Source organism: Tupaia chinensis, unplaced genomic scaffold, assembly GCF_000334495.1.
Source record: "Tupaia chinensis unplaced genomic scaffold, TupChi_1.0 Scaffold143935_1, whole genome shotgun sequence".
Classification (NCBI taxonomy): Eukaryota; Metazoa; Chordata; class Mammalia; order Scandentia; family Tupaiidae; genus Tupaia; species Tupaia belangeri.
The window spans coordinates 109972-122715 of NW_006203786.1; the positions used below are offsets into that span (position 1 = coordinate 109972).

The following is a 12744-nucleotide window of genomic DNA, read 5'->3' on the forward strand; positions in this document are numbered from 1 at the left end:
TGAGGTGGCGAGTGAATAGTCAGGCTGGAACCTTAACCTGGGCCCTCTGTCTCTGGGGTCCCCACTCTACTTGGGTGTGCTGGAACGCACCCGCCAGCCACCTCAGTAAGAAGTAACTATTCACCATAAAATAACCAAGTATAGCTTTTAAAAATTAGGTTCAATACAGAGAAATCTAGCAGTGCTCCCCAGATGACAATACCATACTCTGAAGTATTATATTAATCCCACCCCTGAAATGCGCAGCACCTAATGCTACACACCCCCAGCTGATGAAGCCTCAAGAAATGAGACAAAAGCTCCTTCACTGAGGGTCATGACCTAGCATGCTGTATGGTGAACAGTCCTGTTCCGTTTACCATAGTGTCTTTAAGGTCACTGTGGCTTCTTTCCAACAGCAATTATGATTTCATGCTTTTTTCTAAGAAACAGAGATTTGCATTTACCCCACAGCATCTAGGGCATTGCCTTGCACACTATCAGTGGACAATGAAAAACTGTTGAATACATACGCAACCAGAAGAGAAACCCAAGTGGTGTTTAAAACGTCTCTAAATGAGGTTGGCAGGTGGAGTAGTGGCTAAGGGTGCCAGACTTCCACATGGCTGACTATGGTTCGAGTCCTGGACCTGGCAGCTTGCTTTTTCACTGTCTCTCTCTCTGTCCCTCTCTGGTCAAATTGAAATGAATAGAGTAAAATAAAATAATTCTTAAAAAAAAAAAAGAAAAAGAAAAAAAAGAGAAGTCTTTAAATGCTGTCCATAGCAGAGAACATTAATCTGTTAAAGAAGTGCTTTTTCTGTGGTAGAGGTTTTTGCCTCAGGGCTTGTATGCTCACCGGGGTTGAGAAAGAGAGAGACAGAGACAGTGAGAGGGAAAGTTAGAAATCACTCCCCAGGGGGCATGGCCATGCTGCAAGCCTTTCTCCTCCAGTCTCCTCCTTGGATCCTGGGCATGCATGCACATGTGTCGGTGTGTTTCAAGTCACTGGGTCTGGGACTTGAACCGCAGTTGGCCATGTGGGAGTCCAGCAATGTAACTGCTACATCTGTAACAGCCATCTGCTGGTCCCAGAAGTGATTTTCAATCAAAATCTGTAAAACCTACGTGTGTTCGAAAGGTAAAAGTAAGCCTCCTGGTTGAAGCAGGGGGGCTAGCTGCCTCACCTGGCCGCCCCATCCACCTGTTACCCCAACCCCTAGGATAGCCTCTTAAGAAAGCTATGGACAGAGCCCAAGGACCCTGCAGACCTGACCATGAAAGGCTCTAACTACATGAAAACAGCTCTTCCACATGGCAACAAAGTAGCATTCTGCTGCTGGTATACCAGCTACTCCGATTTCTAGATCAGAGTTTACTCTACTGGGGGTTCAGCTGCGATATGAACTTCAGTCTCTCACCTGGATTAATATCCTAGTCCACTTAGCAACCTATAATCAATATCCAACGTGGGTGAAATTATAAAAGCTTAGAGATGACAAGCCTCAGTAAGATGCATAAAACTATAGGGCTGACCCTGTTGCCCAGGAGTTAAGGGAGCCAGAACCCACATGGCAGACTGTGCTTTCAATCCCAGCCCGTTTACTGTCCTCCGGATCCACTGAAGACTGTGCTGGGCATGTGTGTCTACGTGGCCAAAGTTCTGACAGGATGGAGAAATGGGGTAGATGGGATTGTGGCATGTCTATGCCTCATTGGGGGGTGCTTTCTCTAGTGAGTGCATATACCCTTTGGCAATTAGAGAAATACACAAAATTATAAACCCAAGTACTAACATCTCTTTACTTTAATCTTAATAGGATGTGCTTAAATATATAGTTAAAATGGAAAAAAACCTGAACTCTCATTATTAACTATGTAGATGTATATATATACACACAGAGAGATTAACATATATGCAATAATATTAATTATTCATATTTACATGTATACACATATACTAATGTAGCATCTTTTGGAGAAAGGCACCTCAAAATCCAAAATGGAAATTTCCCAGCCAAACAGAAGCAACAAGGATGCGTGGCAAGAAGGTACTGAAAGGCCATTTCACTCCTCTGCCCCTTCCTCCCATCTCATTATAAGTGATGCTGTAATAAGAACGTCACTGAGTCAAGTGACAGAGCGCCTCCTCCTGAAAATGGACGTGAGAGCCTGCAGAGCAGCCCAAGGTGCGGTGGAATACTCTGCACCCTCCCTAAATTAGAGCTCAGTGCATACACAGGCTCACAGCCCAAGCCCTGTCCAGATGGGGCAGAACTACTGCTATCGAGACGGCCCATGCTGGCTTAAAACACCTGGGAGCTTCCTATCACGTGTGTTGGAACTTATCTTCAATTCTCTTTAGAGTGTAGTACTCGAGGTGTGTTCTCTGGGAGCATTGGCAGCATCTGGGAACTTTCTAGAAATGCAAACTCTCAGGCCCCACTGCAGACCTACCAAATCAGAAACTGTAATTTAAAAAAGTAATCCCAGGCATTTTTCAGTACCCCTTAAAATTTAAAAACACTACTTTTTAACTTAAATACACACACACACACACACACACACACACACACACACATATCATTATTCTATTTCAGGCCATACTTCCAGGCAGGGCAACAAGATTTTAGCTTTCAATGCTTGGGATCAACACTATATACATAATTTCACCTCTGAGGTCCAAGTGAATACAGGAAAGGGAAAAACCAAGCCAAACAGCACCTCAACAGAGACTTGAGCTGGTGGTTTTGCAGTAGCTATGCAAACAGGGGACTAGCAGCTGCTGGTGAAATTTCTTTTCTGCGGTTGCCCTCTCTGCAATGAACAGCCCAGCACTAAGATTAAGATGAGCCCAGTGGAGAACGAACTCATAGTCACTTCGAATCCCTGAGGTTGAAAGGGCCTCTTCCTATTCCTCTGCCCTGAAATACGAGCACTAGAAAGGAGAGCTTCGGTTTCCTGTCAAGCCATGATCTGAATCGTGAGGCACATGGCTCCTATGAGCTAATGCTTTTAAATGATCATTATCGGCCACTAGTGGAAATTATTGACTCTGAGAACACTGACCACATTACAGGGAAATCACTTATGCGTTGGCAAAAGAGTTTCCTATTCATAGATGGAACCTATATTTCATCCTGATTAATGCTTTCACGTCCCCTTGCATTCCCTTCAGCCTTAACATCCATATTCCACGTGCTAGATTTATCATCTCTTTTTAAATATTTTTTTTTTCCTTCTGTGCCAAAGTTCATTTAAATTTGGTGTGCTTTTCTATGAAGGTATTCTAATAGCTAAAAAAGCCATAAAAATAGGCAGGAGATTTTTTTTTTAATGGCGTTTTCAGTGTACATTAAAAAAAAATTAAATAATGACATTAGGAGTGTAGGATGGAGAACATGGCCGTGTTGGGAATGGACTGAGTGCCAAATTGTTTCCCACGTGAAACAATTTGGGGAGCATAATTGTAAAGCTGCCTAACTAAAAACCCAAGCACAAGAAACTCAACCGTGGTCACTTTGATGGCCAGGACACAGCTTCCAAGTAGGACCCATATTAATGCCTTCGCTAAGTGTCCCTTCCTCATGAATGGCTCTCCTACACTGATGGTTACCAGGCCTCTCTGATGGGTTTTCTTCCATATGCAAGTAGTTCTGTCCTATTGCTTTCCGTTTCATGAAGCTGGGGAGGAGTTTCCGATGCTTCTCGGTGGTACACAGGGGAATACTAAGACATCGAGATTTCAAATTCTCCCTCGGCATGGGAATATAAATAAATAATGGGATATGTGGCTCAACCAGGGGACGGCTCTGTTCATACTGAGCTTGTGCATGTGAAATTGTGATCTGTTACCCAAGATTTTAGTCATCCCTCAGGGTGGGTTCTAGAACCCCCAAAGATGCTAAAACCCACAGATGCTCAAGTCCCTTATGTATAACCATGTTGTATGTGCATATAATCTATGCATATCCTTGCATATACCTTAAATCATCTCAATATTAGTTATAAATAATATTTTCATGTCAGATAGAAGTGAAAGGAAACTATATAGAAAAATGTCTTCAGTGAGCCTGCCCATGACCTGGTGCTGAAGGTGGTTGGATCCCACATGGCTGCTGCACAGTTTTGAGTGCCAGACTTGGAGACAGAAGAAACACACCAGGCACATGTATGTATATGCCCAAAGTACCAAAAAGGGGGAGTAATGGAGAAAAAGGAATTGTGGCATGACCACCCCCCATGGGGAGTGCTTTCTCTCTCTGTCTGGTGAACATGCACATGCCTTGTCAATTTTTTTTTTAAATTTGTTGGAGGGCATGTGTTTTCACCAAGAGGTGGTGGGGGGGGGGTAAGAAAGAGAGAGAGAGAGAGAGAGAGAGAGAGATAGCATATTACAATCCTCGAAGGGAGATGGCCGCACTGCATATTCCTTCTCCTCCATCTCTCCTCTTGGAATTATGGACGTGCATGCACATGTGTGCAGTGTGTTTTCAAGTCACTGGGTCTGGGACTCTTATGGACATGCATGCACATGTCAAGTCACTGGGTCTGGGACTTGAGCTTTGCAGTCGGGCATGTGGGATCCAGCCACCTTAAACACCATGCTACTAGCTGGCAGATCCTTGGGGAATTTTTTTAAATTATTATATATTTTTTTCCTTTGGCATCTTTCTTTTAGGAATTTAATTATTATAAATTTTTTTCCTTTGGCATCTTTCTTTTAGGAAGGCAACAATTGATGAAGCCTTGCTTCATCTGTGATTGGTTCAATCTGCAGATGCGAAACCAATGAATACAGAGAACGGACTGCATATCCCTATCTATCTATCGTCTATTGATCTAAATGAATGAATATGAGGTCTCTAGTCTCCAAAAAGCATCCATGCAGTGATAAGGTACCATAAAGATGTCCCTATTTCCTTCCCAGCCCCCATCATCACCATTATTTCTAAGAGAAAAAACTAGACCTCTGGCTTAAAATACAGCTTACTTATTTCTTAAAATCTCTTGAAGTCTGAATCATGAAATTTGAGGCCTCATGTGTTATTTTACATAGAAACAATGTACGAAGTTTCTATTTCAGTTCTATTTCTATTTCGGGCCTACAGTGAAGTCCCATTGAAAAAAATCTCCCCCATTTGGAGCACTTATCATTGTGCTCCTGTTGTAGTAAAGCATATAAATTAAATTTTCAGATACCTTGGGAACAAACAAATTCACAAGGACTTACATCCAGAATTATTTTTCTAATTTTTAAGGTAACTGCCTGCTCCGAAAGACATCGACAAGGCAGAATGCAACTCTACTTTAACCTGATAAAACAATGCAGTCCTCTTTAGCACTATTAACGACAAGAGAAAACATTTTCCCACTCAAAAAAGAAATTTACAGAATAACAGAGAAGTGGGTCTCATTGAACTTATATTTAAAAGCCTGTATCGGGGCCAGCAGGTGGCGTGGTGGTTAAAGGTGCTGGACATTCCCACATGGCCGACCAGGGTTCGAGTCCCGGACCTGGTGGCTTGCTTTCTCACTTTCCCTCTCTCTCTCTCTCTGTGTCTCTCTCTGGTCAAATTAAAAAATAAATGAGCGGATAAATAAATAAATAATAAATAAATAAATAAATAAGAAGCCTGTATTGGGGCCAGCAGGTGGCGTGGTGGTTAAAGGTGCTGGACATTCCCACATGGCCGACCAGGGTTCGAGTCCCGGACCTGGTGGCTTGCTTTCTCACTTTCCCTCTCTCTCTCTCTCTGTGTCTCTCTCTGGTCAAATTAAAAAATAAATGAGCGGATAAATAAATAAATAATAAATAAATAAATAAATAAAAGCCTGTATCACATAGCAGGCTAACATGCTTTGAAATTCCCTTTTCCATTCCAGTATATTTTTCCTGCTATGGATGAAACCAGGTTTAAATTGGGCAGAATCTTAAATGAACTCAAACTCGATACCTTGTTTTCTCATTCACAGGAAGAAGGGATTGGGAAATGAGCCCTCACATGGCCTGATGCCAAGACAGCTAGAATATATTTCCTTTCCTTTGTTAACCATTAGAGTACCCATTACAGTCTGGGTCTAAATGTGGTTTACTACTTTCTCCAGCAAGAATTTTAAATATCTTGATATACTATGGACATATTCCCTAGTTTTATCTTTCAGACCAAAGTAGGTAGGACACTTCAGTTGGGCTGGAACATTTTGTCCCAGAAAAATTTGAGATTCCACAAGGCAAAAAAATCATTCTTCTAGATGGCAAGAGATATTAAAACTTGGTGAAATGTAAATCTTAAGAAAAACATCTTGGGATACTGGCCTCAAGTGATCCAAAGTATTTCACAGAAGTGCTTGGGGGTAGACCCCCTAGGTTCACCTTGCTGAAGTCGGCATGGCTGGGATGCCTGTGCATTCCATTCATTCATCTGTTTTGTGCCTTGCACTGTGTCCTACATTCTGGCACATGGGCTGTTTGAAGGGCCGCCTGCTGGCCAAGGGGCCCAGAAGCCAGTTACCTGAGTGGCTGTGTCAACTCCGTCACCTCCCCATGGTGACAATACACATATCTGAGCTTCTCTCTGAGGTTATGAAGGGAAATCCCAATACTAGGGGACTCAGAACAGCGCCAAGTGCAATGCAATTTAATCCAAAACACATTTATTGAAAACATACTCCATGTATAAAACAGGGACTCGTGAGGGGGGAGGCAGGTAGCGTGGTGGTTAAAGGCACTGGATTCCCACATGGCCGACTATGGTTTGAGTCCTGGACCTGGCAGTTTGCTTTCTTGCTTTCTGTCTCTCTCTCTCTCTCTCTGTGAGCAAATTAAAAATAATAATTATAACAAATGGAATTAGATAAGTACATACTTAAAACAAACAAACAAAAAACAAGGATTCGTGGAGATTAAAATAAGACCCTTGTCTTCAAGGAGCCTGTTGCCTAATGGGGAAGACAGATCTGTACTATATGTTAACAACTATGAGTGGGTTCGAATAAAAGTAAAAAAGAACTGAACTGAGGACAAAGTCTAACTGGGGGATGAGAAGGGAACGTTTCCTGAAGAACATGGCATTTGAGGCCTGCAATGGGTGGAAGCAGGGGGTGTGTGGGTACAAGGCCTTGCAGCCTGAGGCCTCCCAGACAAGAAAAGGAACTGAAGGCGACATGCAGGAGGGTGAGGCCTTGGAGAGGAGCGTCTGCCCAGGGCTGGGATCTCTGCTGGGCTTTGAACGCGAGCACAGGGGTCTGCAGCTTATCCTAAGGAAGGTGGGAAAGCATTAAAGATTTCTGACTGTGTTCCCTATGACCAGGTTTGTGTTTGAAGAAGGGACTCTTTAAGCTCCCAAGAAAGGAAAGAGGGCCATCCACACGCCATTGCACTCCTCTTTCAAGCCAATATTCCCACAGTAGCTAAGAACCAACCACGGGGAGGGAGTTCTGTATCTGAGGCTCCTGGACCTGGCAGTTTGCTTTCTTGCTTTCTGTCTCTCTCTCTCTCTCTCTGTGAGCAAATTAAAAATAATAATTATAACAAATGGAATTAGATAAGTACATACTTAAAACAAACAAACAAAAAACAAGGATTCGTGGAGATTAAAATAAGACCCTTGTCTTCAAGGAGCCTGTTGCCTAATGGGGAAGACAGATCTGTACTATATGTTAACAACTATGAGTGGGTTCGAATAAAAGTAAAAAAGAACTGAACTGAGGACAAAGTCTGACTGGGGGATGAGAAGGGAACGTTTCCTGAAGAACATGGCATTTGAGGCCTGCAATGGGTGGAAGCAGGGGGTGTGTGGGTACAAGGCCTTGCAGCCTGAGGCCTCCCAGACAAGAAAAGGAACTGAAGGCGACATGCAGGAGGGTGAGGCCTTGGAGAGGAGCGTCTGCCCAGGGCTGGGATCTCTGCTGGGCTTTGAACGCGAGCACAGGGGTCTGCAGCTTATCCTAAGGAAGGTGGGAAAGCATTAAAGATTTCTGACTGTGTTCCCTATGACCAGGTTTGTGTTTGAAGAAGGGACTCTTTAAGCTCCCAAGAAAGGAAAGAGGGCCATCCACACGCCATTGCACTCCTCTTTCAAGCCAATATTCCCACAGTAGCTAAGAACCAACCACGGGGAGGGAGTTCTGTATCTGAGGCAGTCATAAAGGAAAGGATTTGTTTTTATATCGACACTTATCCCAAAATCCCAGCTGCAGGAAAAGGGGGAAATATTTGGGAGCTTCTAAGCAAAATGAGCCCTCTGACCTAAACTTGTGCTTTCAAGTTCACGACATTTCTAGGCTGTCTGTCAGAGACCATTTACAAGAATGTGGCCTGCGGGGGCTGCCAGGCCTGAAGCTGCGGGCAAGGTCCTCTCCTGAAGATTGGCTTGCTCCCAAGACTGGAAAATGGAGGTCGAGAGCTCTGTCTTTTCACAGGGCTCGACTGAAAATGACAATACATGCCTCGGCAACCTCTTTGTTAATGGGGAGGAAAGTATGTGACGATGATCACATGAGAATCCATAAAAACAACAATGACAACAACAGCAACAAAACACAAAAATTTGTGCATGAGAATTCCTCTCTGCTGTTTTCCCCTTGGCTTGCGTCGATTAAAGCACAGAGCGCCCAAAGCCTAGCTCACACAGGGACATTGGATCTTGGTAGCAGCGAAACTCTTTTTCAAAACAAGCAACTACTTGTAAAAGCAATATCCAAGAATTGATTGCATTTCCATTTATTAGCAACAAACCACTAGGAAATGAAGAGCTGCAGGGTTTTCTGGGCCACTTAACAGTCCCCAGCGAAGCCCTGATGTGCTCAGAAGAGAGATACTGGAAGGTGACTCAGTTCATGATAATTCACTTGTTTATGCAGAAAGGTGGCCTCTGGCAGGGGACTTGCCAACTCTCATGCCAGGATGTTAATGACAGAGACTACCATTTCACAGATGAGGAAACTCACAGGAAACAAGGGGATAGCCTGACCCCTCACACAACAAAAACAAAGCAGGCTAGTGGTGGGGGAGCAGGAGTAGCGCAGAAAGTCTAACGTGAGAAATTGTGATGCTTTTCTTCTTACTCAATTTTGTATACCGTGGGCATCTCTTTCCATATTAAAGGACCTATTCTAAGTGCATGGAAAGCCAACAGAACAATAATAAAATTCCCTGCCCTTGGGACAGACTGTGGCCTGGCAGTTAAAGCACTGATCCCACATGGCCGACTGTGCGATTGGAGTCCTGGCCCTGGCTGCTTGAAAAACACACCAGGGGTGTGTGTGTGTGTGTGTGTGTGTGTGTGTGTGTGCCCAAAAATGCTGAGAGGAGGAAGAGATGGAGAAGAAGGAATTGTGGTGTGACCATACCCTATTGGGGAATGCTTTCTCCTCTCTCTGTCTTTTTCCAGCCAGAAAATTTAAAAAAATAAAAATAAAAATAAATGGCCCCTACTCATTGAGGAGTTGGTATGGAGTGAGGGAGACAGAATGCAGCTCAAGAATTAAGTGAGTGAGTATGATAATGGATGGTGATAACCACTAAATAGAATAATAAATCAGAGAGATGTAACAGAAACCCTGGGTAGAACTGGGAAGCTGGGGGTTTACAGAGTGGTCCAGAGAAGGTCTCCCTAAGAAGTGACATTTGAGTGAAGACCTGACAGAAGCAAGAGGTGAGCGTGGGCATACGGTGGCTGGGTAGGATACGGATACCCAATTGAATTCGAATTCACATAAATAGTGAATATTTTGTTAGCACTGAGATGCCCCAAACACTGCAGTTATTTGCTAAGTTTGGCAGCCCTACATGGTATGTGCTCATGCCAGGCAGAAGGAATAGCAAGCACAGGGCCAGCCCAGCATGGTGGGAGTGAAAAACTGGGACTGCGGGAATGCAGGGAGAAGAGGAGCCTGAGAGGAAACGGGCCGGCTGAGGTAAGGCCCTGCTGATCCTGAGAGGACTTGGACTTGGAGTCTGCGTGGGGGACACACACAAGAACATTTCTGAGATGTGGAACATGATCTCACTTAGGCTTTAAAAGATGCTTCTGGGTCCTGTGTTGAGCCATGCAATCTATGGAGTAGAACCATGTACGGAGCAGGGGCAAGAGTGGGCAGACCAGGTAGAAGGCCATTATTGCTGTAATGATGGTGACAGTGGAAGTAGTCACAGTGATAACAATGACATTTATATGAGCGTGATTTTGAGGGGCGTGGCTCCTGAAACAACATTAATGGGCTCTCCGTTAAGAAATCTTGGCATGTATCATTTATGAGAGGAGAGCAATCAGTCCCCCGAATAAACGCCAGCAACTCATGAAAAATGCTAACCTGTGGAATTTACTGTAATCACTGCAGTATCATTCTTTTTTTAAAAAAAAACCTCATCAAAAAATACGGGAAGTTTCTGAAAAACATCAAACTGTTGATATCACCAGTGACTGAGCCAACGCCACGCTAAGGACTTAGAGAAACCACCTTTTCCGAATCCAACCGCATGTGGTGCCAGCTGGGTTTCCAAATGAAGGCTTCTAAGTGGGATTAAGATTTAAGCTTTCAAGTTAATGTCTGTTTTTCTGAGCTGTGCATAAAGGGAGAGCATTTCGGCAGAACATACACGTGAAGGTAGACCTACCACCAACCCCACGGAGATGCAGAATCTACTGGCCACCATTATCTGCCCAGGACACTCCATTTTAGTGCAGAGATAAGCCATGAATTCATCCCAACTACTAAACATGCAATGATACTGTTATGTATTGCAGTTCATATAAAGCAGAATTCATCTGTCTTCCTGTGGAAGAGTAGTAGGCTAACAGAATCCCTCCTCTCCAGATGAAACTGCAGCTATTTGGCCATGTTTTCAACATACGAAAACAACGGTTTCATGTTCAACCTCTTGAAAAGGTATAGGAAATAATTTTATGGTTGCTTGCCCTTCAAGGTCTTAATTATAGAGCTCCTTTGAAAAAAGAGAAGAAAAATGATTTTAACTCTCACAGTAATTTAATCACCTGGAGCCACGCCATACTTCACTTGTGCTCTCCAGAGATGCTTGACACTCCCCACCCGCAAGCTCTGTACTAGGTGGAAGTGAGGTGTGGGTGGTTTTCTCAGCCTCTCTGACCCTTTTCCCATGGACCTGATTCCTACAAAGCACAAATCTCTGTACTTAGGATCCATGGACCTAAATACACTATCCAATGAGAATACTACAAAACAAGCTTACGATTACACAATGTTCATCACCAACCAAAGTGAACAGACACATTTTCTAACACACCATTTCTAGTTCTTAGCTGAGGCCCCACTGTGTTGGGTCTTGGGAGATGTACTGTTCTGTCTGGACACATTCAGCACGGTGAAATCTGACCTGAGGAGAAACACCTGCTTGTCTCAGGTAACCGACCTCACACAAGGAAGAGGCATTGTTCAGGCAGAGCAATGGCCTCTTGGAGCTTTCAAACTCAGTGGAGTATTATCCCAACGTTAACTATGCAAGACTTGGAAAAGCCATGCCTACTGCTGCAAAGAGCAATTCCCTGCGAACATTCTTGCTGTCTGTTTACAATGATGATACTTCAACTTTGCCTCAACCGTCCAAGTCATACGAAGAGTGAAAACTGATCATCTGAAATCATGTATAAGAGTTTCATTCATAACTCCACAGAGCAAAAAGTAGCACACAGACGAGTACGTAATACTAAAAATGTTCTGTTTGGAGGTTTTGATGCATGTGGATGCCCTAATTCTGATTTATGAACCATTGTAAACAGCACTGTGGTAAAAATAAGTTCAGGAAGACACAGAAGTGCAACTTGAAACGTCAAGTGCATGCAGACTGATTTTTGAAAATTTCTCAGATCATCAATTATGACTTCCTATTTACATAATTTCCCAAAAGACGATCCTAAAAACTGGGTGAGAAGCAACTCACGTCCTATGCAGTGAGCAAAAATCGCCTTTTTCAAATGTTATGGGTGTGAATTTCGGGTCAAATTTTCTTCAGAATCCCCTTAAAATTCAATTACAGTTCAAAGCAGTTCCTCCTATTTGCAGACATACAGAATGTGCAAAGCACGGATCACCTCCGTGAATTTCACAAACGCTTTACAGGCCAAGGAAGCAGCATTTTCTGCCCCATTACTCCCCAGAAAACCTAATTACAATTCAGAGGCCGTATGCGTTTAAGGCCAGACCAGAGCATGGCAAAATCCCTTGAAAATCCGGAAAGAGGCAACCTGCTGCTTTGGGAGAGAAGGCCTCCTCTCCCAGAGGATGCCGGCCTGCAGATCAGGCTTTAAACCTTACCTGGTACGAGCAGTTCTCCTGATGTACCATCTCAGTGCATCCTAGGGCGCAGACCCCAAAGCAGGACTGCTCAGCGAGGCTGCAGAGGCAAAGCGCGGAGCATGCACCGGCGGGCGGAGAGAACGCCCTGGTAAGGCAGGGGCTCCCCGCAGATTAAAATGGATGCTGTTTCGCTGATCAACCTGCGCAGTGGCGCTGCCTGTGCGGGGAAGCGCGCAGCCAGCCGAGCTGCTCTGCTCTGCTCTGCTCTCCTCGGAAACCAGTGAGGCGGGCGGGCTTCTGAACATGGAGCTGGGACCCGGCTGGGGGAGGGGGAGCGCTCATCACTCGCACAATCAGCCAATTATATTATAGGCACAAAGAAAAGGATCAGTCTGGGGCTGGTGTGACCTTCTGGTGCTTTATGAAGGCAGTTAGCTGATGTGGAAACATTCTAGTCCTCATTAAAGAGAAAAGGCCAGCCAGGGA

At 44.2% G+C, this 12744-nt stretch overlaps 1 protein-coding gene across 1 annotated transcript in view; it reads right to left on the minus strand.

Moving 5' to 3' along the window:
• Positions 1-12509, minus strand: part of SCHIP1 (schwannomin interacting protein 1) — a 71276-nt gene extending 58767 nt beyond the window's left edge. The window contains exon 1 of the mRNA XM_006165505.3: positions 12277-12509. Coding sequence (XP_006165567.1) covers positions 12277-12306 — 30 coding nt within the window. The 5' untranslated portion in view covers positions 12307-12509. The remainder of the gene's footprint in view (positions 1-12276) is intronic.
• Between the last annotated feature and the right edge of the window lie 235 nt (positions 12510-12744).